The 27794-nt window shown below is 35.4% G+C and overlaps 4 protein-coding genes across 7 annotated transcripts; 3 read left to right on the top strand and 1 right to left on the bottom strand.

Annotated features, from left to right (window-relative positions):
* The first annotated feature begins 708 nt into the window (after positions 1-708).
* On the top strand, positions 709-5337 carry LOC104811468 (catalase-3-like). Its single transcript, XM_010538166.1, has 8 exons — positions 709-815; positions 2427-2523; positions 2731-3008; positions 3553-4329; positions 4405-4494; positions 4635-4702; positions 4817-4910; positions 5010-5337. The coding sequence occupies exons 1-8, from the start codon at positions 801-803 to the stop codon at positions 5067-5069; spliced, it is 1479 nt and encodes a 492-aa protein (XP_010536468.1). The 5' UTR covers positions 709-800; the 3' UTR covers positions 5070-5337.
* Positions 5338-6009: 672 nt separating this feature from the next.
* LOC104811469 (catalase-2-like) lies at positions 6010-9800 on the top strand. The gene is made up of 8 exons (XM_010538168.1): positions 6010-6125; positions 7017-7113; positions 7386-7663; positions 7825-8601; positions 8723-8812; positions 8898-8965; positions 9243-9336; positions 9453-9800. Exons 1-8 carry the CDS (start codon positions 6111-6113, stop codon positions 9510-9512), a joined length of 1479 nt encoding a protein of 492 aa, XP_010536470.1. The 5' UTR covers positions 6010-6110; the 3' UTR covers positions 9513-9800.
* Positions 9801-16265: 6465 nt separating this feature from the next.
* LOC104811470 (protein NLP4-like) lies at positions 16266-20798 on the top strand. Of its 3 annotated transcripts, none has more exons than XM_010538169.2 (5): positions 16266-16648; positions 17147-18103; positions 18260-18307; positions 18390-19311; positions 19545-20798. In XM_010538169.2, exons 2-5 carry the CDS (start codon positions 17276-17278, stop codon positions 20420-20422), a joined length of 2676 nt encoding a protein of 891 aa, XP_010536471.1. In that variant the 5' UTR covers positions 16266-16648; positions 17147-17275; the 3' UTR covers positions 20423-20798. The 3 variants fall into 3 exon arrangements, with proteins under 3 accessions (XP_010536471.1, XP_010536472.1, XP_010536474.1); XM_010538170.2 differs by lacking the exon at positions 16266-16648 and adding an exon at positions 16686-16817; XM_010538172.1 differs by lacking the exon at positions 16266-16648 and adding an exon at positions 16845-17002.
* A 687-nt stretch (positions 20799-21485) lies between these two features.
* Positions 21486-26321, bottom strand: LOC104811471 (probable serine/threonine-protein kinase NAK). Of its 2 annotated transcripts, XM_010538174.1 has the most exons (7): positions 26285-26300; positions 25974-26097; positions 25212-25732; positions 23136-23271; positions 22792-22928; positions 22575-22698; positions 21486-22138 (listed from the first exon to the last, which is right to left on the bottom strand). In XM_010538174.1, exons 2-7 carry the CDS (start codon positions 26044-26046, stop codon positions 21741-21743), a joined length of 1389 nt encoding a protein of 462 aa, XP_010536476.1. In that variant the 5' UTR covers positions 26047-26097; positions 26285-26300; the 3' UTR covers positions 21486-21740. The 2 variants fall into 2 exon arrangements, with proteins under 2 accessions (XP_010536476.1, XP_010536475.1); XM_010538173.1 differs by having other exon boundaries at positions 25974-26321.
* Positions 26322-27794: the final 1473 nt, after the last annotated feature.

The following is a 27794-nucleotide window of genomic DNA, read 5'->3' on the forward strand; positions in this document are numbered from 1 at the left end:
AAAATACTGATGATCAATGAGAGGCAACAGAATCCGAGATAATATCGTTTTCATTTTCTTCAAAAGATTTCAAAAACACGTATATAATTTAAACTAATTTCTAGTTTAAAATTTTTATCTTTGGTTCTTCCCAATAATTCTGAATATCGAGCAAGTTGGAGGACCGCTCTGGTTAGGGATGAGCGTTTCGGAAAACGGTTCGAGTTCGGAACGGAATAAATCGGTTCGGTTCTTTCGGTTTTACAAAAATAGGTACCAATCGGGTTTTTTATTATATTCGGTTCGGTTCGGTTTGGTTTCGGTATCGGTTTGGTTCGGTTCGATTCCGGATTTTATTAAAAAAATGATAGATTTTCTTTAAAAATATTCGGTCTTTCGGGATTTTTAAAGTTCGGTTCGGTTCCGGAAAAATTCGGTTCTCTAAAAATGGTACAAATCAAAAAATAACAACGGTTTTGAATCGAGAAAAATACTGTTTTAATAGTTCGGTTCGGTCCGGTTCTGAAAAACCGAACCGAAACGCCCAGCTCTAGGTCTGGGTCCACTGTGTCTTCGCTGCTGCTCAGATATTTTTTGGGAAATAATGCAGCGAGACAAACTTGATAATGCACTTGAATTTTCAAAAAAAAATATTTAAAATTCTAATATTCCGACGAAAAGTAAAAACTTTGAAACAGTGAATCTAGGGGATAATGATGAACTACAGTGAGGCCACTTGCTCTTTAAATAGATGGGTGTGCAACAAGTTAGGGCTCACTCCTCTCTTACCAAACGTTAAACACAAATTTCTTCCATCACTTATGGATCCTTACAAGGTATAAGACCTCTCTCTCTCTCTCTCTCTCTCTCTCCGTCGGTCGATCTCTTCCCTTCTTTTGATCTTATAATTTAATTCAATTTCTATTCTTAGATCATGCTTTTCGTGTTTGTATAAAAGTGTGTATGGTTATTGAATCTGAATCTGATGACGATTCCACCGTTGATTCTAAATCTAAATCGGTTGTCTTGTTGCTATAATCTTAATTAAATTCTAAACAGATCGGCATTTTGTGTATAAAATGGACAAGAGTTGAAACTTTTTTCCCAATTTTAAAATCTAAAAAACAGACAATCTAATCAATGTATTTGTATATAACCTATTTTTTTGGAATTTCACACTTTATAAAAACTATAAGAATCAAAAAGTAAACTAAAATCCAAAAACAAAACAAAAAAAACTTAAAAAAACCATCACCGCTCATTACTTTGAACACACGTTCTAACAATAGATCGCCACAAGATCTCGATGTTTGGTCTTAAAATATGAGGGGGGGCATGTGCTTTGCACGTGGTTCTTTGGGCCGAGTAATACATGTACGTACGTACGTACGTCGGCATGCAAGGTGTTATTGATCCTAAATTAATTGGAGGATTAAGCGAGTTAATATTTCTTTAATTTGGTACTCCACGTGTTCGTATTCGAATCAACGAACAGGTGCTATTCTGATAGTTTTGAAGATTTATTATCTGGGACCTTTAAAAATGTTACAGGATAAATGATATATATATATATATATATTTTTTATATTGGGAAATCCGTGACTACTTACCCCTACAAACGGAACGAACTGGCCACCACCCACGTTTAACAGTCTGTATGGACCTTAGTCCGCCGGACCTGACCACCAGACGCGCCTAACGTTCGGGCCGTAGTTGGACTTAGACGTCTGTGGGTCAAAGTCTACGCGCACGAGCCTGCAATACACGCGTAGGAGGTAAATCAGTCTATTATGATAGGCTGACAGGCGAGCAGGTCAGAGAAAGGGAGATGGCAGGATTCGAACCCCCACCTCAAAGAGTTGCCCCCTGTTTCTAACCAACTGACCTGGCCCCGAAGGGCAAATGATATATATTTTCTTGAGAAATCTTTTAAAACATTTTTTGAATATACCTAAAATATATTAATTAGTTTGTAACTCTCAATAATATATATATATATATATAGATATATATATGTATAGAGAGGGAGAAAAAAATATGATTGAAATTGTGGGATAATACGGAAAAGTTTCTCTCCATTTCTTTTTCTCGCTCTTTTTTTCTCAAATTTTCTTTCATTTTCTCATAAACCAAACAAATATTCGTTTTGGCTTCCAAACAATATTTTTCCATGTCATAAATCTCTAAAAAATATTTAGTAAAATAGATCTTACAAAATATTCTTTTTTATTCTTGTGTACTATATACAGTAATTTAGATCATTTGGGATCGAAGTAAATAAAGTCTGTGGCCATTCTTGTCGAGTCTGATTACATGACTGATTAAATATTTGTTTTTGTATTATATAATTAACACATAATTTTTATTTAACAAATCCCTTATTTTATTTTATTTTCAAGATCGACTGATAAATCCTGTTTTTTTTTTTTTTTTGTTGTCTAATGCAGTTTCGTCCTTCGAGCTCTCATGATACTCCGTACTACACCACAAACGGGGGTGCACCTGTTTACAACAACATCTCTTCCTTGACTGTTGGAACCAGAGGTCTCGTTTTTTTTTTTCCATTATTGTTATATTCGATCTAGGTTCCAATTATTCATATTTTAAAATAAATTATATACATTCAATTTTTAATCGAATTTGGTTTTGTGTTATTTGATTCGAATCAATTTGGTTATAAACTGGAATATTTGATTCCCTTGTTAATATCTCTTATTAACAATGTGTTCCGTCTTCATTTGTAAAAATCAGGTCCGATCCTTCTAGAGGATTACCATTTGATAGAAAAAGTTGCAAACTTTACGAGGGAGAGGATTCCCGAGAGAGTGGTGCATGCGCGAGGATTCAGCGCAAAGGGATTCTTCGAAGTGACGCACGATGTTTCTCACCTGACCTGTGCTGATTTCCTCCGAGCCCCCGGCGTTCAGACACCGGTTATTGTCCGATTCTCCACCGTCGTTCACGAACGTGGAAGCCCCGAGACCATGCGAGACATCCGTGGTTTCGCCACCAAGTTTTACACCCGAGAGGTATTCAATTAATGGCTTTGAACCCGTTTCTGAAAATTATTAGTGTAAAATGGTTAGGATAACGCGTTTCTGATTTTTTATTTTATTTATAAAAATGGGTGTTTAGTAGAGCAAAACACCTTATAACGAGTGTTTTAACCGTTTTGGTTGGAGTGGATGTTTCGAGTTTCGGTCTGATATTTGACCGGTTCGGCTCGAAAACAATTTATTCGGTTCTGTTAAAATTGTTGAAATTAGACTCAGATGTTAATCGGTTCAATTCGGTTTTAGAACGATTTTATTATTTATTAGAGCAAGCAGAATATACGATGAACTAGAGGTCATATGAATTTTAGAAATTTGATTGCTGTAATGGTGCCAAGATTGTGTTTGATTCGAAAATGGTTTATTCGGTTCTTAAAAATTGTTCAAATTAGATTCGGTTAGGAACGGTTTTGGTTTGAGTATGACACAAGAACCGAAATTTGATATTCACGTATAATATTGGTAGAGAATGTAATATAATTTCAAGCGGCTAATAACATTGTCGGTTTTCCTTCTTCAGGGCAACTTCGACATCGTCGGTAACAACTTCCCGGTGTTCTTCACCCGGGACGGGGTCCAGTTCCCGGACACGATCCACGCCCTGAAACCGAACCCCGTCACCAACATCCAAGAGAACTGGAGAATCCTCGACTACTTCTCTCATTTTCCCGAGAGTCTACACACGTTCGCCTTCCTCTACGACGACGTGGGCGTCCCTCTGAACTACAGGCACATGGAAGGATTCGGAGTTCACGCTTATCAGTTCATCAACAAATCCGGGAAATCTCTCTTAGTGAAGTTTCACTGGAAACCCACGTGCGGTATAAAATGTCTGCTCGAGGAAGATGCCGCTAAAGTTGCGGCGGCGAATCACAGTCACGCCACTAAGGATCTTCACGACGCCATTGCAGCAGGGAACTTTCCAGAGTGGAAGCTTTTCATCCAGATCATGGACCCTGCTGATGAAGACAAGTTCGATTTCGACCCTCTCGACGTTACCAAGACATGGCCTGAGGATGTTCTGCCTCTTCAGCCCGTCGGTCGCCTTGTTTTGAACAAGAACGTCGATAACTTCTTCGCCGAGACCGAGATGCTCGCTTTCAACCCCGGCCTTGTCGTCCCGGGGATCTATTATTCGCAGGATAAGCTCTTGCAGGCTCGGATCTTCGCTTATGGCGACACTCAGAGATACCGCCTCGGCCCGAACTATCTCCAGCTTCCGGTTAATGCCCCTAAATGCGCTCACCATAACAATCACCATGATGGGTTCATGAACTTCATGCATAGGGATGAGGAGGTATGTATATATACAATTGTTATATGTGTGTGTGTATATATAAGTGTCAATATGCAAAATCTTGGTGATTTGCAGGTGAACTACTTCCCTTCAAGGTTTGATTCCGTTCGCCATGCAGCGAAATACCCTATTCCCTCTGCTATCTGCTCTGGTGAACGCGTCAAGGTATCTCTCTCTCTCTCTCTCTCTCTCTATATATATATATATATATATATATCTATATATATAATCTCCCACCATATGTGTATATATATACACAATGAAATTCGGAACATATTCAGTTTCTTTTTCTTTTCTTGTTCCAGTGTGTGATCGAGAAAGAGAACAACTTCAAGCAGCCAGGAGATAGATACCGATCTTGGGCACCAGACAGGTAATGAAATCTTTCTGTTTTTTTTTTCTTGCGGAACACTCAACCGAAAAACCCTAAGCTTCTTTTCATCATCATCACAAGTCGCAAATTCCAAATCTTGATATCATTGAACAGGCAAGAGAGATACGCGAACCGTTGGGTCGAAGCCCTTTCGGACGCACGTGTCACTGACGAGATTCGCGGAATCTGGATCTCTTACTTGTCGCAGGTGAGAAAGATCTGACACCATTATTCATCGAAATATCTCCATTTCCTTGATTTATACATTATATACAGATTACATTTAATGTTTTTTTTTATGAAACAGTCCGATAAATCTCTGGGCATGAAAGTGGCGAATCGTCTCAATGTGAGGCCAAGCTTCTGATCTCTGCAACAAGACAGAACTCATGACGATGTTGTCATCTCTGAACTCTGGTTGGGATCTCTGAACTCTCTGTTCTTTGGTAATGGATAAATATGTTTTATGAAATTGGTAAAAAAAAAAAAAAGACTTGTTCGTGTTTTATGTCTACCAAAAATAAATCAATGTTAATAGCAACTAAAGATCTTTTCTAAGGTTGTAATATCTGAATATGATATCCTGCTTCTTATGCGTGTTTCAAAAATAATAAAGTTGCAGTCTTTATCATTTTCTTTTTTATGCGATGATATTATGACGTGGCAAATAAAATCATTAAGGTATGCATTTATCAACATTATATTTCATTCTTTTTATAGCACTTTTTTCCGTATGGAAACATGAAATTTAGAGATTTGCTGTAAATAAAACTAGCCAGATAAACATCATCTCGTTGATAAAAAAATTTCACATAAAAGCATGAGAAAATTGATTTCTTATTAGTTTTTACCTATGAATAATTTTTTTTTTATTTCCATTGTTATTAACTTCAATTTTTTATTTTAAAAAACGGCAATATTCCAATTTAAGGATAAATGTTTCGAAACGACACTTGTCTATTTCTAGTGCCGTGGACAGTGGACACAAATATCGGCGAGTCGGCGAGACGATATCATCTCCGCATTTCTCGCATAATCAACTAAATTATCGTCATTTGTTCTGTTAGTAAATTAGGTTTTATCCTTAGTGTCAATTTTCAATACATATATAAAAAATAATATTTTAATGTGCTTTGTAAGAATCGCCGAGAAGATAAATTGCCGAGAGTTTCGGGTTTTTATCGCGGTTGCTTCTTCTGGATACTGGATAATTATCTCCAATTTATCGCATATACTAAATATGCGTAAATACACATGTATGTTTATATCTATCTACCTATACGTATTGAAGATAACGATGAGGTAGAGTGACGACGACATACGCCGTTTTCCATATAAAGCTAATCTCTCTCCCTCGGTGTTATCAATCCTTAAAGGATAGTGTTTCTGATCAATTTCCTCTGCAATCATGGATCCTTACAAGGTTTCTCTATCGATCTCTTCGCATACTTTGATCTCTGTTTCTGCCTGTATCGATTCCGATTCGTTTTTTTTCTTCTCTCGTATCGATCATGTATTTTTCGATTGGCATCGATGTTTTGTGATGAAATTGTTCAATTGCGCGGAGATCTCCCGATTCGGTTCCTGTGGATTATGAGGAACTCGAGAATTGAATTGATTTGGTTGTTCTCGATGTTAGCTTGATCGACTTTCTGACGGGGGAAAAGGGGGTAAAATAGGATGAAAATTTGTCATTTCGCGTAAAATTGATGTGGTTTCGGATCTTCGACAACGATTTTCGGTAATTTTATAGACGAAAATCCATATTTTCGGTCTCCGGATTAGGGTTTTTTAGTTATATGTTCCATATCCCATTTCAGCTCCGATCAAGGGTTTCAAATTGTAATTAAGGTTTCGATCATTGCTTGAATTGTTTCCGAAGATATATGCCAGCAAAAATAAGGTGTATATTTTATTGATGGCTAATCAATTCAATAATTTCCTTTCTTTTTAATTTCATATATGGCGCGTGTTCATGTCCCAATCAACAAGCTTGAAGGCTGATTTGATCTTTTGATCTTTTCTTATTCGAACTTGCCCTTTATCGCTTAAGGATGTTGATCACCATTTTTAAATGTTTCCCTTGGATTTCTCTGATGTATTTTAGTTATTTGGTCACTGAGATCGATTGAAAACTGTTGCATTTTAGCTAGTAACGACGGAAAAATCTATCCTCTTTAGTTTCTTTGATATGTGGTATAATATCATCTGACTGTTCTTGCTGAATCTGATTGATTGATACGATGTGGCAACGGGGTTTGATTTGTTAAACTCGAACGATTTATGTCATTTTTCTTTTCTGTTGATGGTTCAGTATCGTCCCTCGAGCGCTCATTCTTCTCCTTTCTTCACCACAAATTCGGGTGCTCCTGTGTGGAACAACAACTCCTCCCTGACTGTTGGAACAAGAGGTGCTGTTTTTCCCCCCTTAAAACCAGAGATGTTCTCCAAGGATTATGACTATAACTTGCCTCTATGCAACAATATGTTTTCATCAGTTCTGTCATTACCCTTTCTATATATCTTTTCCGGCATGGTTAAAAAGAAGTTGTGAATCTACTCCATGTTGAACTTTTATCAGTTATGTGAGAGCAATATAGTAAGAAAAGAGTTGAGTGAGATTCTCTTTTGCTTTATCTAACTTTTGACACGTGGAGGATATGATTAAACTTTTACTCGGCAGGCCCGATTCTTCTTGAGGATTACCATTTGCTCGAGAAACTCGCAAACTTTGACAGAGAGCGGATTCCCGAGAGAGTAGTCCATGCAAGGGGAGCCAGTGCAAAGGGTTTCTTTGAGGTCACTCATGACATCACACACCTTACATGTGCTGATTTTCTCCGGGCCCCTGGCGTTCAGACCCCTGTCATTGTCCGTTTCTCTACCGTTATTCATGAGCGTGCCAGTCCCGAGACCCTGAGAGATCCTCGTGGTTTCGCTGTGAAGTTTTACACCAGAGAGGTAAGATTACAATGACTTTTAGTATCTTCGGCTTCCCGGAGATGCCAACCATTGCAATTTAAGGTTTCATTACATATTATTGTCTTAATGCCAGTTCTCTGTTCTGTTCCCAACATTTGTACTTGTACTGATCCTTTTCCCCCCTTTGTTGGCAAACTCAGGGTAACTTTGATCTCGTCGGAAATAATTTCCCTGTCTTCTTTATCCGTGATGGAATGAAATTTCCTGACATGGTCCATGCCCTGAAACCGAATCCCAAATCGCACATTCAGGAGAATTGGAGGATCCTTGACTTCTTCTCCCACCACCCGGAGAGTCTGCACATGTTCTCGTTCCTCTTCGATGATCTAGGCGTACCACAGGACTACAGGCACATGGAAGGTTCGGGGGTCAACACCTACATGCTGATAAACAAGGCTGGGAAAGCTCACTACGTGAAATTCCATTGGAAACCGACTTGCGGGGTTAAATGTCTGTTGGAAGAAGAGGCTATTAGGGTTGGAGGATCCAACCACAGCCATGCAACTCAAGACCTATATGACTCGATCGCTGCAGGGAACTATCCCGAGTGGAAACTCTTCATTCAAATCATGGATCCAGTCGATGAGGACAAGTTTGATTTCGACCCGCTTGATGTCACCAAGACCTGGCCCGAGGATATCTTGCCTCTGCAACCCGTTGGCCGTTTGGTCTTGAACAAAAACATCGATAACTTTTTTGCGGAGAACGAGCAGGTTGCTTTCTGCCCTGCTCTTGTGGTTCCCGGCGTCTACTACTCGGATGACAAGCTGCTTCAGACAAGGATCTTCTCATATGCTGACACTCAGAGACACCGTCTTGGACCGAATTATCTGCAGCTTCCGGTTAATGCTCCAAAATGTGTTCACCACAACAATCACCATGACGGTTTTATGAACTTCATGCACCGGGATGAAGAGGTATCGACGTCTTAGTTTGAGAAGAAAAAAACCTTTATATCGATCAATTCCGTTTTTCTTTTTTCTTGGATCAGGATCTTGGGGATACGAAACAGTAATGTTGCTTTGCTTTGCTTTGCAGGTCAATTACTTCCCATCAAGGTTTGATCCTGTTCGCCATGCCGAGAGATTCCCAAGTCCTCCTGCCATCTGCTCTGGAAGACGTGAGAAGGTTTGTCTCAGCCATTCTTTATGTCTACTCCCATAACAGAAATCTGGAACAAAATCAAACCCGAGTTCTTATTTTCTCGTTTCAGTGCATCATTGAGAAGGAGAACAACTTCAAACAGCCTGGCGAGAGGTATCGGTCCTGGGCTCCGGACAGGTAACTAACTTAACCCCTCTCGTGAAACCCGAATGTACATTCGGTTTATTCCGAATTGGTTGGGTAAATTCTCTCAAGAATTTCGAAATGGTATCGGATGAGAAATTCATCCTCGTTACTATTTTGAATTGTGGAGAGATTTCGTGTTGTATTCAAATCAATCATCAAACATAGGTATTTATACAATGTACGTAATACGACCGAAACCGAATTCTAATGGTTAAAGCATAAACATTTCATGGATCTTAACGCTAAACCTTCTCGATCAATCGATCAGGCAAGAACGGTTTTTGAAGAGATGGGTGGAAGCCCTTTCGGACAAGCGATGCACACATGAGATCCGCAGCATCTGGATCTCTTACTGGTCTCAGGTCAGAGAAACCGTTTCCATGTCACTATATATATACACACACATATATACATATATATGTATATGTTATGATCGGACAATTCAATTGGCACCAACCAAGCACGTTGTAATCGACAGGCGGACAAATCTCTGGGGCAGAAACTAGCGAGTCGTCTCAACGTGAGGCCAAGCTTCTGATTCGGCCGTACAGGCAAACTCCAAACTGTGTCCGGTTGGTTGGTTTTTTCTCTCGTTTTCTCCTAAACCGATGCTCTTATGCCGTGGTTTCTGCCTCTGTCTTTTTAGAGGAAATACTAAATAGTAATTTTAAAAAAAAAAGGTGTAAGCCAAGTCTTGTGTTCCTATCTGATACTCGTGTGTTTTAAGGCAACAATAAAAGCTATGAGCTTGACAGATGTGTGTCTGGTACTTGTGGAATTGGAGCTCTTTGCAAACTATATAAAAAAAAACTCGGATTTTACAGCATGTATATTTCTCAATGCCAAAACTATCATTGAACGGTAACAATCGTTTTGGGTAAATTCTAGTTACATATTTTATGTAAAAAAACTCACCAGTGAGATGAAAAATCACAAGAAAAAAACTTTTTTTCACCTCCCACATTCTTTTTCGTTACAAATTTTGGGTCTTAGTGATGAGTACAAAAGCAGTTAAATTGGGAGAAATTCTAGGTGAGTTGGTAAGGATTTGGCTCTCCATAAGAGAGGGTGCGGGTTTGACTTATTGACTATTTATCTGTCGTTCGTTATTTACGGTTAATTTATCTCGTGTGGGTTCGTGTACATAGATGGGATTTTGTTTAAGCAGCATATACGAAAGATAGTAGTTGGGGTTTCGTGGTTATTGTAGGGTTTGTATTATTTGATTAAGCAAAGGATAGGATTATAGTAATGCTAATTATAGAATCATTGAATATTCCATTTTCAAGTTGGAGGATTACACACTCACACACCAACTCCACGTGGTGCGTGCAATTTCTTTGCTTTGCATCTATGACGTAACCTTACACACAGAATTTAGGATAATAATAGAGACACGGATGAAGATAAAAAGTAAAGCGTCGCAGTCCAGAATGAGTGGAACTTTAAATAGAATTTCATATATATATAAAAGTCATCGCGTCAACTCTGTCTTAAGAATATTTTTAAATTTTTATTATATATGGGTCGTTATAATGATGCGAGATGGCGTAAATGTGATAATATAAGATCTTTTTTTTTTTTTTGTATGCGGAGCATTTGAATAATTCCCTTGTTAGTGGAATACAACGTATGATAATTAAAGAGTGGATTTGTATATTCGAATCCGTATATTTAGCTTTTGTTTCTATATATTAATGCATGAGTACATACATACATACATACATACATACATACATACATACATACATACATACATACATACATACATACATACATACATACATACATACATACATACATACATACATACATACATACATACATACATAAACCTTAAATTGTAGTATCGTAATCATTGTTGTATTTAGGAAATTTTTAATCATCATTTAAAATCACTGTTAATCCGGAATCTCATAACCACATCAAATGCTATAAGCACTGAATTTGATTCAGTGAAATCGCCACCGGACCAAACATGCGGTCTTCCACCTCTACCTTCGAAGTCCGAAACTCAATTTTATATTCGTACGGCCTTTCTTTTGTTAGAGTTCGCGGATTGGATGATTTAATTTGGTTTAGTTGGTTTATATATTATCTGTTTGTGGATTGTGTAAATAAAATATATCTCACACCATCCAAAGTCTGATAGTTAAACCGATTAAACGGATACGCAAAACGTATATCAAATCACGAGTTTGAACTCCAAATTGAGGAGGAACATTTTTCTGGATTTCTCGACTCCTAAAATTAGTTTGAAACTTGATATAATATACCAAATTATCCTATATATATATATATATATGTATATGTATATGTATATCAACCAAACTTAAATAATTAAACCGATGAAATACATACGCAAAACTTTTGTTCAATCCGAGTTCGAATCTCAAATTTGAGAGAAGTATTTACCCCAGATTTTTTATCCATAAAATTAGTTTGAGTCTTGATCCAAAATATCAAGTTATTCAAAAAAAAATATGCCTTGTATATGAATTAAATAAAATATATAGTAAATTTCTTTGATTCAGTTTTCGGTGGTTGAGATTGTAATTTTTTTGTTACCATGAATTAATGATGATTTTACTCGGTGATACAATTTTATCGGTCTTATAATGACAATTGTTATTAACAATACACGATTAGATTTATCCTATCATTACTAATACACAGAGAGGTTTCATATTATTTAAAGAGATAAATAGTTAAAAAAATGCTAATTTAGTTTATAAAACTTTAAATTTAGAATATTTGGAGTTTGGAAATTGAGTTCAATTATCCATTACTTTTTTTTATATAATTAATTGAATTTGAATTACAATTTAAAAAAGAAAAGGCCTCACCACCAAACCAATCAAAAGCCATGGTAAAGCCATAGTCGTGGAGTACTATGGGTTTGAATGATAGACGTTTTTGTAAAATTTAAAATTCAAAAAAATGATAATTAAGATTTTGTAAATATGTTTTCCTAGAAATTTGGAAAACTATTTTAGTGAAAAAATTACTTAAAACCCAAAAACTCTATTTTTTTTGTTTGTACAAATTACAAAAACAAAAAATTAAAACAAAAAACTCAAAATAAAAATTACTACCATCTAACTCCTATATAATTTGTGGGGGTTATAAATGCACCTACCAAAGTACTCAACAAAAAACATGTTGTACAACAAATATAAATTAATAAATTATAAGAAAAAATAAAAATACTTTACCTAACTATGACGTGCGAAATTTGTCATAATGATTGGAGTTGAATAATTGATACATATATACATATATATATATATATATATATATATCATTTCTTATAAAATCCTCGTGTATATATATACACACACTTCAAACACAATGTCGAAAAGAGATTCTCTTAGCAAGAAATAATATTTTAAAATTGTGTAGACACCAAATCGGAATCTCCTTCGTGTTTTATTAGTTGTGACGATTTTGTTCCTTTCTCATTTTTATATTAGGGTTTAATTGACGAATAGAATCTCTTTTCACATTTCTTTTTATAAGATATTTTAAATATTTTTTTTACAATATATTTTTTATTTTGAGACGTTGTTTTCTATAATATTACACTTTTGACAAGCTTTTTTTCTCTCTCGATATATATGGAATGTATGCTCGTAGATGAAATTGATGTGTTTTCGAATCAGTGAATATGTTATTATGCAGTTGCTATGTATGAAGATTTTTTTAAGAATATATTATCTACTAACGGAATGAAAACTGATTGAAATATCAAAATATAAAATTTCATGCATCAATTATATTTCGAAATAAATTATTTCCAAAAATTTATATCTTTTAAATTATCTATTACAAATTTTAGGTTATTCCCTCTTTTATCTCTCGTTTGTTTTTTTATATATATGTATATATTTTTGTGCATTTCACCATTAGCATATCCTTACGGAGTTAATGGGTTTATTTGGGTGATGTGCTAGTTGAGTTAATTTCACTTTTTTTTTCTTTTTCAATTATCAATTAAAGGCACCACCTTTAATTTTAAAATTTTAAATTTTAATATTCTGTAAATTCAAATTCCACTTCTAATAAAATTAAATTCTTAATTTTATAAATTCACTTCTCCTAACTTTCTAGACTCATTAGTTTATTAAGCCATTTCAATTCACAAAACTCTTCTAACTCGTGAAAAAAAATATTTTTTTTAACTAAACTAATTACAGAGTAAATAATAAATTTTATAAATATTCAAATTTTACTTTTAAGATATTTTAGATCAACTCAAATCTCAAGCAAAACTTAATCCCTCACCCCAAAGCATGTGGTCATAATTGAAGTATTAGTTCATACAATTAAAATACTTTGTTTTTGTCAACCACGACAAAAATACTTATTTTTTATATATTTTTTTCCTGTCGTTTCTTCACAATGAAGTAAAAAGGGAAGAGTATATATATATATATATATATAGCGTGTGGGATTTTGCATCTGCGAGACTGCAAGTTGCAAAAATATTATCAAATCTCAACCCCCAACATAACCAACATTAAGTATGGATTATTTTCAATAAACATGGAATAAATTATATATTAGATGACGTTTTCATTATTATCAATGTTAAAATGATATCTTTATATCCAAGAATAGATAGATTAATTGGTCAAAAAACGAATAAACCTCTTTCGTTTGAACCTCCATTCGAATATTGATCTAGATTTCTCCAATCTTCTAAATAAAAAATCTGATAAATTTTCATATTATAAAAAAATATTTATCTTTATGGACAGTAGATATAATCATTCTATACGGACTTATGTTTCTGACTACTTGGTGTAAATTTAAATATCCATAAAAAAATGTTGTTTTTCATTTTAAAAATAAAGGTGGAAATTACCATATTTTCAACTCTTATTCTGAATTGGATATATATATATATATATATATATATGTATGTATAATGTGGAGGTGACAAACTCTTTGTACGTAACTCGCAGTTTTGAAAGGACAACCGCCAAGTGGGGGATACTAAGTCGCACCACTTATTTCATCTTTTTTTTCTCTCTCTCTCTGTTAATATATACATATGTAAATGTGTACCTTTACGTGTATATACGTCTTTGTATTTACGTATACGTATACGTATAATTCAGTATAAAAAAATACTTTGGACCAGTAATTTTATAACGAAAAGGGATATGAGAGCGCATTAAGAGGAGACCATCTTTTCACATGACTAGTTTTCTTCTTTATTTGTTTATTTCGCATCCACATGGTCAAGTTCTGTAAAATATTTCAAACAATTATTATTATTATTATTATTATTATGCAGATCTGACTTTGGTTTAACACAACAGAAGAAAATATTATACTAATTGTATGTTAAATTGTAGCGGACTTTCTATCATTGGTCCAAGCTACACATATATTGTATTAACAAATGAAAATACAAAAAATAATAGATACATCGTTTTCACTTCTCTAATTAACATTTTGATGTGTTAAATTTTATATCGAAATAGTCAGAATTTTGAGAACAAAACCATACTCTTAAGTAGGGATGTCAATCGCATTGGCCCGATCCGACCCGTACTCATCCCGATTTTTTCGAGTCTATATAACCAAATCACAAACCCAACTCTATACATTTCGAACTCGGATCGAATCGGATCGGACCGGATCAATCCGTTTAAATTTTTTTACAAATTTATTTATTTTTTATTAAGAATTTTTTTTAAAAAAATTATCGAGTTTTCGGGTCGGCTCAAATCAGGCCCTAAACTCGATTTGAATCCGATTCGAAAACCCGATTTCTCCGAATCAGAAAAATTTAGACTTGAAATATGATAATTTCAAATAGATTCGGATCAAACTTCGGGTTTCGGGTCTAAATTAACACCCGATCGAACTTCGGATTTCGGGTATAAATTAACACTCTTACTCTTGAGTTTTGCAAATACAAACTAAATATTGTACATGATATTATGTAGGATTAGTTATAGCCAAGTAAGGCAGTGTAGAATAACTATAAACATATAGATAAAAATATACTATAATAATGTTATGTAAATGTGGATGTATCAATGTTCAAAATTAGAGAGGAAACAATACAAAGGACTAGAGAAAATATTGATAATATAAGGTTCAAAATATGACCAATATTAATGAGTTCATCTGCGTCAATAAGTTTCCAATACCCTAGACTCTTCATCAGTCCTTATGTACAGAAAAGAAAGGTTCAAAATATTTTTTTCCACCGTAGCATCTTTTCACGGGCAAAAGTGGGTCACACATTATATTCCATTTCCTTTGCTTTTTGTCTCAATTTTTTTAAATATAATATCTATTTTTCAAAATTTATTTAAAAAAAAAACACTAATATCCATTGTTTTTTACTAATTATATAAATTAGAAATAATTATTTGATAAATATAATTAAATTAAATAATATAAAAGTATATTGAATTTTAACTTAATTTAAAAGTTAATTGAATAATATTTTTAAAATCGAGTGATTGGATCGTAATCAATATAAAATACCAAAATAATCGTCACTACCCGGGTTGATACCTTTTCTTACTCTCTCTCTTTGGACCTTTAGATTCTTTAATTTTAGAAAGAAAAACATTCAAGATTGAAGATTTATGAACAAATAATATTTGGTTCTTTGACAAAAACTATCAATATTTTTCCTGGTTTGAATATTTCTATTTTTTCTTCTATTTTATAATCATCCACTGTTTTTTTTAATAGAAGAATATCAATCAACAACTTGTTTATCCAATTGTTCACATTTATTACTCAAGAAAAATGTAGGAAACGTATAATCATAGTTTTATAAAAAAAACGGAAATGGATTCCCACTTCTAATCATCACAATAAGAAACTGATATTCCAAAACCCATCTCTAAACAATGTGAAAAATCAGATACGGTATCATTTTGAAGATACCAAAATTGTGTTTATTTTCAAATATAGTTGGATTTGTTTTATTAAAAATAGAAATAAAATCCATAATTTTATAATTTTATTGTATCGTTAGTCAGCGGAAAATCAAAAGTTTAATATTTTCCTCTCAATGAAATTATTCTCTCTCCGTTTTCCTTTTCTTAAGATTTCATTTTTGCCCTAATAATTCCAATTAAGATTCCAAATCAAAACCTTTCCATTGGTGATGGAAAAAAGTTGACTTTACAAATTGAGAAATTTACTGCCCAATACATCAAATTGCTCATTTGTTTATTCGTAATCTCTGTGGACCCTCTCTCTCTCCCCAAGTGGGGAATCTTCTTCTCTCATCCCATTTCCCCCATCCCTCTCTCTCAACACCCAAGCAGCCTGGAAGAGAGAGAGGGAGAGAGAGAGTCATGTCTTGTAATGAAAAAACCAAAGCAAGAAAATACAAAAGAAATTAAAGGGCTCTCTTTTTTTTACCCCCAAATGCATAGATGAGATAACGATGCCCCAAAAATAAGTTTTTTTTTTTGGGAAATCATCCGTGGAGGAGGGTACTTCTTCACCAGGGACATACCCATCAGACATCTTTACAGCTTTCTTTTCCTGCTCTTTTGGGTGTGAGAGATTTGGTTTCATCTGTTCCTCTGTCTCAGGCAAGTTGGTGTGTTTTTAGGCATTTCAGGAAACTCCAATTATATAGAAAAAGAGAAAATCTGCTCGAGGAATCTTCAGGAATTTCTTTGCCTTGTGAGTTTTTCTTCTTTCTTTCTTTCTTTCTTCTTCTTTTTACCCTTTTTGGGTTCTTAAGCTCAGAGGTTCTTCTTCTCTCTCAGGAGTGGATTGTATTCGTTATTAAGGGTCCAGATTACTGAGGATTAGTCCAAAGTTCGAATCTTTTTCCCTTTTTTTCTTGTGGGTGAGTTCTGTAAATCGTAACCCATAAGCGATTAGGGTTTAGATCGACCAAATTGATGGAATCAAACTGAAAAAAGCTGGGTTATTTCTATCCTCCTTTTACTTGGTTCACGAGTCTTTGTTCTCTCTGTTTTGGCATCGCGAAGTGGATTTAGGCCTGATTTGTGCTTGATCTGATCTCATCCAGTAATGGGTTTTATTCTTTAAACTTGCTTACTTTGTTTATTCGATGAAAGATTCATGGTTTGTATCGGCTTTAGAAATGTGATTGCTGTGGAAATGGTGAGCAAGCAAGAGAAACCCACCTAAATCTCCATTTTCTTTTTTCAGATGGTGCTTCGTTGATTTCGTTTCCTGGACTCTCTACTTCAGACAGAGCTGTGAGTTGTCATTTGTCTTCTGTCTGCAAATTTAGCTGTGGTTGGTGTCTGGATTTGGTGGAGGTTAAGCAAATAAATCATGGGAGATAATGTTCGTCAACCTGGGAACACCATAAACGCTCCCCCAATGGATTCTGCAATGGACATTGAGTTTATGGATGAGTTGCTATTCGATGGTTGCTGGTTAGAGACAACCGATGGATCCGAATTCCTCAACTTTAGTCCTTCAACGACCAGTGCCCCGTTCGACCCTTCTTCTTTCATGTGGTCTCCCGCTCAAGATTCAGCAATCTGTGGTTCAGGCTTGTCTCAGATGTTCAGTCAAGATGGTGCAGAAAGATCTGGTCATGATGAAGCTCACTGGAAAGATATCCCGAGCCTTAACAGAAGGTGGTGGATAGGACCGAGGACAAACCCCCCTGGTGTTCCCGGTTCTTCGGTAACGGAGAGACTGGTACAAGCACTGAAGTCCGTTAAAGATTTCACCAGGGAGAGAGGCTCTCTTATACAGTTGTGGGTGCCGGTGAATAGAGGTGGAAAGCGGATTTTAACCACCAAAGAACAGCCTTTCTCCGTTGACCCGATGTGTCACAGGCTGGCAAATTACAGGGAGATTTCTGAGAGTTTTCACTTCTCTGCGGAACAGGAGGATTCGAAGGACTTGGTGGGTTTGCCGGGTAGGGTTTTCTTGGGGAAGGTTCCTGAATGGACCCCTGATGTAAGGTTTTTCCGGAGTGAAGAGTATCCGAGAGTTCAGCATGCACAGGACTGTGATGTCCGTGGGACACTGGCAATTCCCGTTTTCGAGCAAGGTAGTAAGGCTTGCTTGGGTGTTATCGAAATCGTGATGACCACTCAGATGGTTAAATCAAGGTTTGAGCTCGAAAGTATCTGCAAAGCCCTTCAGGTTTGTTCCATGATCGTTTTTCTTATCGTTGTTCTGTGTCTTGTTGTCCTTCTTCCCTATAAGTTCAGGATGTAAACCAGAAAAGGGAATGCATCTTAGTGAGAATTATGATCCTTACCCGGTTTCTGATAAGAAAGTAACTGTTTTTTTTAACAGGCAGTTGATCTTAGAAGCACAGAAGTTCCAATTCCATTTCCTGTAAAGGTAAAGCAAACAACACAAAGTTTCTACCTTTCCGGTTTTGTCATCGTTGTGATGTTACGAAACCAGATTGTTCTTTTATCAGGTCCGGGACTTGTCCTACCAAGGTGCGTTACCCGAAATCCGGAACCTCTTGAGATGTGCATGCGAGACACATAAACTACCGTTGGCTCAGACATGGGTTTCCTGTCTCCAACAAGGCAAAGGTGGTTGCCGTCACAATGATGAGAACTACATCCATTGTGTTTCCACAGTTGATGATGCTTGCTATGTCGGTGATGTAACGGTACAGGAATTCCACGAGGCTTGTTCTGAGCATCATCTCTTGAAAGGGCAAGGAGTTGCAGGGCAAGCTTTCTTGACCAATGAACCTTGTTTCTCGCCCGATGTCACTGGCTACAAGAAAACAGAGTATCCTCTTTCCCACCATGCTACTATGTTCGGTTTACACGGGGCTGTAGCCATACGCCTACGCTGTATCCACACGGGCTCTGCTGATTTCGTGTTGGAGTTCTTCTTGCCAAAAAGTTGTCGGGATCTTGAGGAACAGAGGAAAATGTTGAATTCTCTTTCGACCATTATGGCTCATGTGCCTAGGAGCTTAAGGACTGTCACGAATAAGGAACTGGAAGAAGAGGCTGACTCCATAACGAGTGAAGTGACAGAAAGGGAAGAGACAGTACCGAAGGTGGAGAATGTTCTCAACGAAAAGTCCTCGTGGAACCCTTCTGTCACTGAACTCCAACAAAGCAATAGTAATCCTCAAAAGCTAGGACCAATGTTTGCTTTAGGAGCATCAGAGATGGGCAAGCAAAGCGAGGTTTTTGAAATGAAAAGAGGATTCGACTATGGTGGGGAGTCTAGTATGAATGAGAGTACCGTCTCTAGTTCTGGTTTCGGTAGAATGGCTGAGAAAAAGCGTACGAAAGCAGAGAAAACCATCACTTTGGATGTCCTCCGTCAGTATTTCGCCGGGAGTCTGAAAGATGCTGCCAAGAGTATCGGTGGTAAGCATTATCCACACACATACACATACACATACACATACACATACACATATGTATATATCTGTTCAATTTCTATCATCTGGGTACTAATATATTCTTAAATTTGTTACTTTGAAAGACCGGATCTTTTCTTGAGCACTTGGATCTTTTACTGGTCTTGGCTGGATCAAGAAAGCTCTTTCGCTGTTTCATGTGCTTGTTGGTCTTACCTTTGTTTTCTTGGAAATTTTCAGTTTGCCCGACGACGTTGAAGAGAATATGCCGGCAACACGGGATACAGAGGTGGCCTTCTAGAAAGATCAAGAAAGTTGGTCATTCTTTGCAGAAAATCCAACGGGTAATTGACTCGGTTCAAGGAGTGTCCGGTCCTCTGCCCATTGGCTCTTTCTACGCGAACTTCCCAAGCATGGCCTCACCAAAAGCCTCACAAGCCAAGACATTCCAGCCAGCAGACCCTGCTCCTTCGGCTTTACAGCACGAAAGCCGTGTGAAATCTCCTTCCTCCTCCTGCACTCAGAGTTCGAGCTCTAGCCAGTGCTGTTCCAGTGAAACACAACTTAACAACGCTCCGACGTTCCATAAATCTGTCACTGCAGAAGATCCTGCCATCGGGGAGAACAGCTTAGTCGATGGAGGTGCTATGAAAAAAACGAGAAGTGAAGCCGAGTTTCACAGTTCGTGTCTAGAAGAGACACAGACCCTCTCCAGGTTTCAGAGCCATAAGTCTTTCAAGGAAAACCCTAGTTTCGAAAATCTTTCACGGTTCCCAGAAACGCACAGTGCCCACTTACCGTCATCCCAAGAGGATGATTTTCTGAGGATAAAGGTCACATATGAAGACGAGAAGATCCGGTTCCGCATGAGAAACTCTTGTAGGTTAAAAGATCTATTGTGGGAAATCGCAAAGCGGTTTAACATGGAAGATGTGACCAGATACGACCTCAAGTACTTGGATGACGATAACGAATGGGTCTTACTGACGTGCGATGCTGATGTAGAGGAGTGCATAGACGTCTGCAGATCTTCTCCGAGCCATACGATCAAGCTTCTGCTTCAAGTCTCTTCCCACCATTTACCCGAACGTTCTTCAGCCAGCAGATGCCATTTATGACACACTAAAGCAAGCATTTCTTCCTTTACCCGGTAAACGAATGGCAGTGACAGTGAAAAAAGGAAAGACCTTTTCGATGTTCTTGATTAAACTGTGTTCTTTGGTGAAAAGGGTTGCTGTTTTCTTGCGCGGTTGAGCAAGAACCATGTCGAAAAGCTTCATTTCCGGACATGTTAGGGAATGAATGCAGAGGAGGGAAGGAGAAGAACATGAGACAGGTTTTTTTTTAAGGTTTTTAAGGTTGTCTATAGGGTTTTGTTGTGAAGACTGAAGAGCGCCAGAAAGAACATGTAGAGAGAGGGTCCTCTTCAAGTAGAACTTGAAGTTCGGGGATTATAAACATTTTCTTTAGACGTGTATGTATTGTCTTCTCCAATTGACTATGTTTTGCAAATGTAGATACACATATATAAATATGTACATTGTTTCAAGAAATTATCCATTTATCTTTCTATGGAATTCCTATATTTGAGAGTGTGTTTCATCGTAATTCTATTAAAAAAATTAATTATAATTAGTTATACTTACTTTTCAAAACTGATTATAATTTAATTTTCAAGATTGTATGAGTTTTTAATATTGATTGGCTTTTATGTCATTTGTTAACATTTTTTTAACATTATGATCCATTTGTTACCTTAATTTTCTATACACGTAAAAAAAACAAATAAAAAATTTATCACAATCTTTTTAACTCAATTATTTTAGAAAATCATTCCTTTTTCTATACATTGAAATATCATTATTTTATAAGGTAATGAATATTTGTTTTAATATTTTAGAAAGAAAGCTTACAATCACTAATTATTTAAGTTAACTACGCTAATATAAAGCTTACAATCACTAATTCTTTCACACTATACCAAACGCTTTGTTTACTCTATTGATATGTATTACAAATTGCAACAATATAAAAATTATATATAGGCAACTTTTAAAAGTGAAAATTTATTCTATTTGTTTAGGTTATATATGAAATCTCAATAAAATAAAATAAAATATTTATTTTGATTTCTTTGACAATTATAGAAAAATTTCGACTCAAATACCTTAACGTAAAAAATATAAATGGATCTAGAAATTAATTATATCTAAAAAATACAGATTCTCTCGTTGCAAAAATATAATAAAAATACATGATCTCTTATTTCTTTGTTTCCGCACCCTACGTGAACTATAAAATGTACGGAAAAAAAGCAAAGAGATTTTTTTTTTGTCACAACAACAAAATACTAAAAAACAAAATAAATTGCATTATTATATCAATTTATGTATATGTATATGTATATGCATCATGCATATGGTCCAAGCGACTCCACTATCCGGTCCGACCGCCCGTCAGACCGTACGGAGAACCGGTGCGCCGGTTCTTGTCGCTGCCACGTGTATGACTACCCTTTGGCTCATCCCTAATAACCCTAATCGCACGCAGCTCTTTGAGTACCTCGTCCATGGAGGGGCGGTTCTTGGGATCGGCCTCTATGCACCGGAGGATGAGAGCCGCGGTCTGGACCACGGCCGAGACAGGGTACTTGCGGTCGAGCCGTGGGTCCATTATTTTCTTGAGTTTTTTCTTGTCGGTTAGACACGGTTTAGCCCACTCGACCAGGTTGTGCTGAGCCGAAGGCCGAGTCGGGTCTAGGGCTCTCAGTCCGGTTAAGAGCTCTAGTAATACCACCCCAAATCCATATACATCGCTTCTTACATATAGATGACCTGCATATATATTAATACACATCGCTTCAAGGTTTGATTATAAATTTATTGTATATATATTTTTTTGGTAAAAAAAATATTGTTTATATTTGTTAGAGATAGATATTTAGTGTTTCAGTTCGGTTCATTTATTTTCGTGTTTAGTATTTTAATTTTTAGGGTATTTTCTGTTGAACTCGGATTAAATTTATTAAACATTAAAAAAAATTTACTTTAAAAAGCATTTCCTATTTTGTTTGGTCTTTACATCATTTTTAGTTCAAATTATTTCGGTTTTAAAAAATTTATAATCATTCAATTTTTATATATTAGAATACGATTATATATTAATTAATTTAATTAAGACCGGTTTTGTTTAAGCTGACAAGAAAAAAACGCTATCACTATCTAGGCTTTTAACATAATTTGCTGACGTGGAATATTTCTGTTAATTTACCTGTGGCCATGTACTCGGGAGCTGCGTATCCGTATGTGCCCATGACACGTGTGGTGACGTGCGAGTGGCCATTAATTGGGCCCAGTTTCGCCAGCCCAAAGTCGGAAAGCTTGGCGTGGAAGTTCTGATAAAACGGCAACCAAGTCAGAATAAGAATAAAGAAACGGCACGCAGTTACAAAATAACAAAAAAAAAAAGAACCCCGAACAAAACCCACCGAGTCAAGGAGAATGTTAGAGGCTTTGAAGTCTCTATAGATAACACTCTTCTCTGAGTTGTGTAAGAAGGCAAGCCCTTCAGCTGCTCCAATGGCTATCTTCAGCCTTGTGCTCCATGTCAATGGCTCTGCTCCCTCTGCAATATATATATACACACATACATACTTATATGTATAATGTAAATGATCTTTGATCTTGTGACATTTTTCGATTGTGTGGATAAGTGAAAGAGATAGTCTTTTTCGTTTATCAAAATAACGGTTCTATTCTTTGTAAAAACGGGTTTTCGATCTGTTATTTTTTTTTCCGAATGAACGGATTAAAAAAGACGTAAAAATCTTACTGGCGAAGAGGTGGTTTTCGAGGCTGCCTTTGGGCATGTACTCATAGACCAAGAGGAACTGGTTATCTTCCCAACAATAACCCAAAAGCTTCACCAAGTTTGGATGATGGAACTTCCCCAAGAATCTCACTTCACACTGCTCACACACATTTCACATAACTCTAACAATTAAACACATTGATGATACATATATATATCAAAGCCTATATGCAAGAATATGGTTAAGCTAATTAATATCAATATTGTGCATGTAACGAAATGTAAATATACGAATAATGACGTTGGTTTGTTCATAATTGAATTTCGGTCTAGCTTCCTCCGTTTATCAAACCCCAAACCCTAGTTCACACCATTTCTTTTATTATGGAAGAGGATGGGGTTTTTAGTTACAAAAATCTTGGGTTAGGTTGATTGAAAAAAAAAAAAAAGAAAAAAAGAGAAAATTCTTCAACTAATGGGTATAAGTTCATATATAATTTTGATTTTTGAATAATAATATATAAATGTAAAAAAATCAAATAAGCATTTGGAATTTTTTTTTTAAAAATTTCAACCGATTTATACGCAATCTTTGATGGTGAGAACGTATTTCAGATTCTTATGATGGAATTCGACATTACAAAATGAAAATATAATACGACGTTGATTAATAACCGTGTTAGTCACGTATCAACTACACAACGCCAGTTTTTCTTTGTGATGTGTGTAATATATGCATTGCTCGTAGTCCATTAATAATAGATATCATATATATTTTTATTTAAATAAAAAACTATTGAATTCGACTATATATGTGTTTGTATCGTTCATATAGTTATATGGACCGATTAAAACTTCAGAAATATATAGTTTTATATTAATATAAATATTATGAGAAATTGAAACTTTTTTATATTAATTTGGAACATATCAGTGAATCTTATATGGGATTTTTTTAATTATAAAAATTAGCGGATTAATGTTAAATCGAGGATTTAACTAACGCACCATGTATAAATATTCACATGATTGGGGCCGTTGATGGATAGGTTAGATATGCGTGGAAGCAACGTATCATTCAATTTCAAGGTCAAAAGTCAACGCGACGTGATCCCGTTGGGTCATACATTGATTTTTGTTTTTTTGGTTGGGGAAATTATTGGTGTTTATTTTATGTTTTTTATTATGCAATTTCCTATCAACAGTTGGTCAAATTTAATATTTTTTTTAAAAAAACATTCAATGTAATGCTGTAGCACGAGCTGGATATTCTAAAATAGAAAAAGACAAAACCTTTTGCCGTGTATCGGAAAAATAAATAATTCAAAACAAAATATTGTAAAATATACATAAATTTATGGTTGACCGTTATTAGAAAAGACTTCACCCAATAAATAATAAAAAGAAAATGCAGTGTATGGAATAATGAATATTCTAAATGACTTCGGTTACCGAAAAAGAATATCCTGAATGAGTTTTCACACACAAGAATTTGCCAAATGGATTCCAAAAAGAGATAGAAATTGATTAAATTAATTATATACTTATATGTGTATGATAATTTTTTTCTTGAAAAAGTTTTCTATGATCTTAGTTTGGTCCCTAAACTAATATGGAATGTACTTGCAACCATTTCATATCGAATAGTATCTCAAAATATTTGGATTTCTTTTTATATTCTGTCAACAAAAAGTTTTGTATATATATAGTTAACATAATGTATTTGCATAAGATTATGTACTGTTCTTATAAAATTTTGTATAATTACAATGTTTAACCTACATTGTTTCCGTAGATAGAGGATAATAATAATAATAATAATAATAATAATAATAATAATAATAATAATAATGATAATAATAATAATAATAATAATAATAATAATAATAATAAAACGCAAGCAGATCTCTATGGTTAGTTCCTATTATTGAAATAATTGGTTAGCAATTAACAAGTTCTTTCTAAACCCTTTCTTAGCTCACGGCTTGTGTATTCGTTATTAATCAAAATCAGTTTTTTTTTGTAAATTAGACCATGGTTATCAAAATAAATGAAAATTTAAATAGAATAAAGAAGGAAATGACGAAAATTACTTGCCTGCCATTCATGCAACCCTTGGCTGCTGTCAGGGTTTGACTTCTTAACGGCGACGGGAATTCCGACGCCAACCTTCGACGGAGAAAGAGTCTTGTCGTCGACCCATCCTTTGAAGACACGACCAAACCCTCCTTCTCCGATCATCGAGTCCGGTCGGAAATTCCTCGTCGCCGTCCTCAGCTCCGCCAACGTGAACATCTTCAGGTCCGGCGTCACTATCTTCCCACTCGCCGGAACTGTTCCCGGCGACGCTGGATGATCGATTGTTCTCTTCGCCTGCCCTTTTTCCGGCGACTTCTGCGGAGGCGGTGGCTGCGGCGAGGGATGGTTGACGGGTCTAGTCGCCGGAATCTTAGGTTTTTCTCTGGTCGGAGTCTTTATTGTCACGGGTGTCCGCGGCGGAGATGGATGGTTGACGGGTCTAGTCGCCGGAATCTTAGGTTTTTCTCTGGTCGGAGTCTTTATTGTCACCGGAGGCGGCGGAGATTTCACGTTCTCGGGGCTCTGCCTGCGGATCGCAGCTGTACGTATATTCTATATCCGTTAGATTTCTTGAAGAAGTATAATCATATGCGTGTGGAATCGGATCTTCAACAGAGAAAAACAGTGCAGAAAGAAATGGAAAGATTCGATCTTTGCCAAGAATATATACTGATGATTGTTTTCCAAGAACATAGAATCATGATTTAGCCATAAAGGGTATACGTAAAGAATACGTAATCATATGAGTTGGGCTATGCATGTATGTATGTATGTATGTACCTGGGAGAGGTTTGGTGGTTTCAGGGCTCTGATGTTGAACTGTGGAGGAACCATAGCAGCAACAGTTCCCCATTTGGACAAGAACTGCTCACTTCTCTCTCTCTCTCTCTCTCTCTCTCTCTCTCTGATCTATACAGATTAGCCTTTGCCCTTTTTGGATTTGATAGAAAAAGAAAACTTTTCCTCTTTCTTTCTTCTTTGTCTCTCCCAATTTCTTCTTCTTCTTCTGGGTTTTGATTTTGGTTGAGAAAGGTCAAGGAAGAAGGAGAGAAACGGAGAGGAAGGACCAAGCAAGAACAGCCATTAACAACCTCTCTCTCTCTCTCTACATGTTCTTAATTTCTTTATTTCGATGGCGATTTTATAGCAACCCAACGATTGGATTAGGTCATATTATTTATTACTTTCTTCTACAAGTTACATCACTCTCCCTTTTTTTCATATTTCGAAATAAAAGTAAGGAACTTTATTAATTATTGTTGGTTTAAACGAAATTTTAATAAAACAATCAAAATCACAAAAGATAACTATAAACTTGGAGAGATGATAGAAAATATTAATACATATGGGAAAAGGAAATAAAAATGAAATGGCAAAGTAACCAACAAAATGGAAAAAAAAAATGTGAAAAGGGAATTCAAAAGTCAATTGGGTCGGACAAATTGAAACAAATCACACGACGATTCTATTCATCAATCAAAGTCAACCCTTTTCTATTAAAATTACCTATAAATTTCTCCTACATTTGCTAGGGAGTATCGGTGTAACTAAAACCAATTCTTTTTATTACGGTATTTCAGAACCGAATCGTATCGAACCAAAAAATATGATATTTTTTAAACCTAATCAATAAAAATGTCTGAACGGTGTTTTTTTAGAAAATCGAATTTTCCGAAACCGAATCGAACCAAAAGCGAAATTTTAAAAAAATCAATTTTTTAAAAAGATCTAAGTTTTTAATAAAAAACGAAATCAAACGGAACCGGAAATGAAATCGAACCGAATCGAATATAAAATATTAACCGATTGGTACATGTTTTTATAAAACCGAAAAAAGCAGACCGAAGGATTTTCGAACCGAATACCGAAACGTCCACCTCTAATTTTCGATATAAAATAAGATATTATGTGATATTAATTATACCAACCCTAAGTCTAGTAATAAAAATTATTTTATATATACATGTTTACAACATATTAATTTGTCCTCATCATGTTTTGTGTTAATTCATCTTTTACTTGTAATCGCATACGGCTCGTATATATCAACTTGTTCGTTATTCCGTATTTAGAAAGAACCGAGAAAGATATGTATATCCACAAAAATAAAAAAAAATATAGACTATGATATTACTAACTAATATGAATACAAAGTCTAATTCCACTTCAATAGAACATCCACGTTAAAAATTATAAAACTATAATAATTTATAAAGTCAGTTTTGTAACGAAATGAATCGGACAATTATTAACATATGTGAAAGTGAAGATGAAAAATGTGACAAAAGGTCAAACACGTACTTCATGTTTAAGTGACAAACAGAGTGATGGGTCCATCTTTGAAAATTGGATCCCATATCATGATTTTTTTCCACGTTATCTAATTAAAATTATTTTAAAAAATTTAGCTAAAATAAAACTACATAGAAATTCTAGAGCAGTTTGCTTATTTTTTTAAGCAACTTTAAGTACTATATTTTTTAAAAAACTTTACATTATATATTTTTTTTAATAATTATCTAAAATAATATTCTCGTACTTTTTATATTTTAAATTTAAATTTTTTTTAAAAAAATCATCTTGATCGTCTTCGTCTCCGCT

The sequence above is a fragment of the Tarenaya hassleriana genome, unplaced genomic scaffold, assembly GCF_000463585.1.
Source record: "Tarenaya hassleriana unplaced genomic scaffold, ASM46358v1 Cleome2, whole genome shotgun sequence".
NCBI classification, from domain to species: Eukaryota; Viridiplantae; Streptophyta; class Magnoliopsida; order Brassicales; family Cleomaceae; genus Tarenaya; species Tarenaya hassleriana.

Bases quoted from the DNA above. Each gene is read 5' to 3' on its own strand.
- LOC104811468 (XM_010538166.1), top strand. The intron at 4,330-4,404 runs GTATGTATATAT...GGTGATTTGCAG, and splicing joins TCATGCATAGGGATGAGGAG to GTGAACTACTTCCCTTCAAG. The intron at 4,495-4,634 runs GTATCTCTCTCT...TTCTTGTTCCAG, and splicing joins GCTCTGGTGAACGCGTCAAG to TGTGTGATCGAGAAAGAGAA.
- LOC104811469 (XM_010538168.1), top strand. The intron at 7,664-7,824 runs GTAAGATTACAA...TGGCAAACTCAG, and splicing joins TGAAGTTTTACACCAGAGAG to GGTAACTTTGATCTCGTCGG. The intron at 8,966-9,242 runs GTAACTAACTTA...TCAATCGATCAG, and splicing joins CGGTCCTGGGCTCCGGACAG to GCAAGAACGGTTTTTGAAGA.
- LOC104811470 (XM_010538169.2), top strand. From the start codon at position 17,276: ATGGGAGATAATGTTCGTCAACCTGGGAACACCATAAACGCTCCCCCA. The intron at 18,104-18,259 runs GTTTGTTCCATG...TTTTTTTAACAG, and splicing joins GTATCTGCAAAGCCCTTCAG to GCAGTTGATCTTAGAAGCAC. The intron at 19,312-19,544 runs GTAAGCATTATC...GGAAATTTTCAG, and splicing joins TGCTGCCAAGAGTATCGGTG to TTTGCCCGACGACGTTGAAG.
- LOC104811471 (XM_010538173.1), bottom strand. From the start codon at position 26,046: ATGGGGAACTGTTGCTGCTATGGTTCCTCCACAGTTCAACATCAGAGC. The intron at 25,733-25,973 runs GTACATACATAC...ATATACGTACAG, and splicing joins AACCACCAAACCTCTCCCAG to CTGCGATCCGCAGGCAGAGC. The intron at 22,139-22,574 runs GTAAATTAACAG...ATATATATGCAG, and splicing joins TCCCGAGTACATGGCCACAG to GTCATCTATATGTAAGAAGC.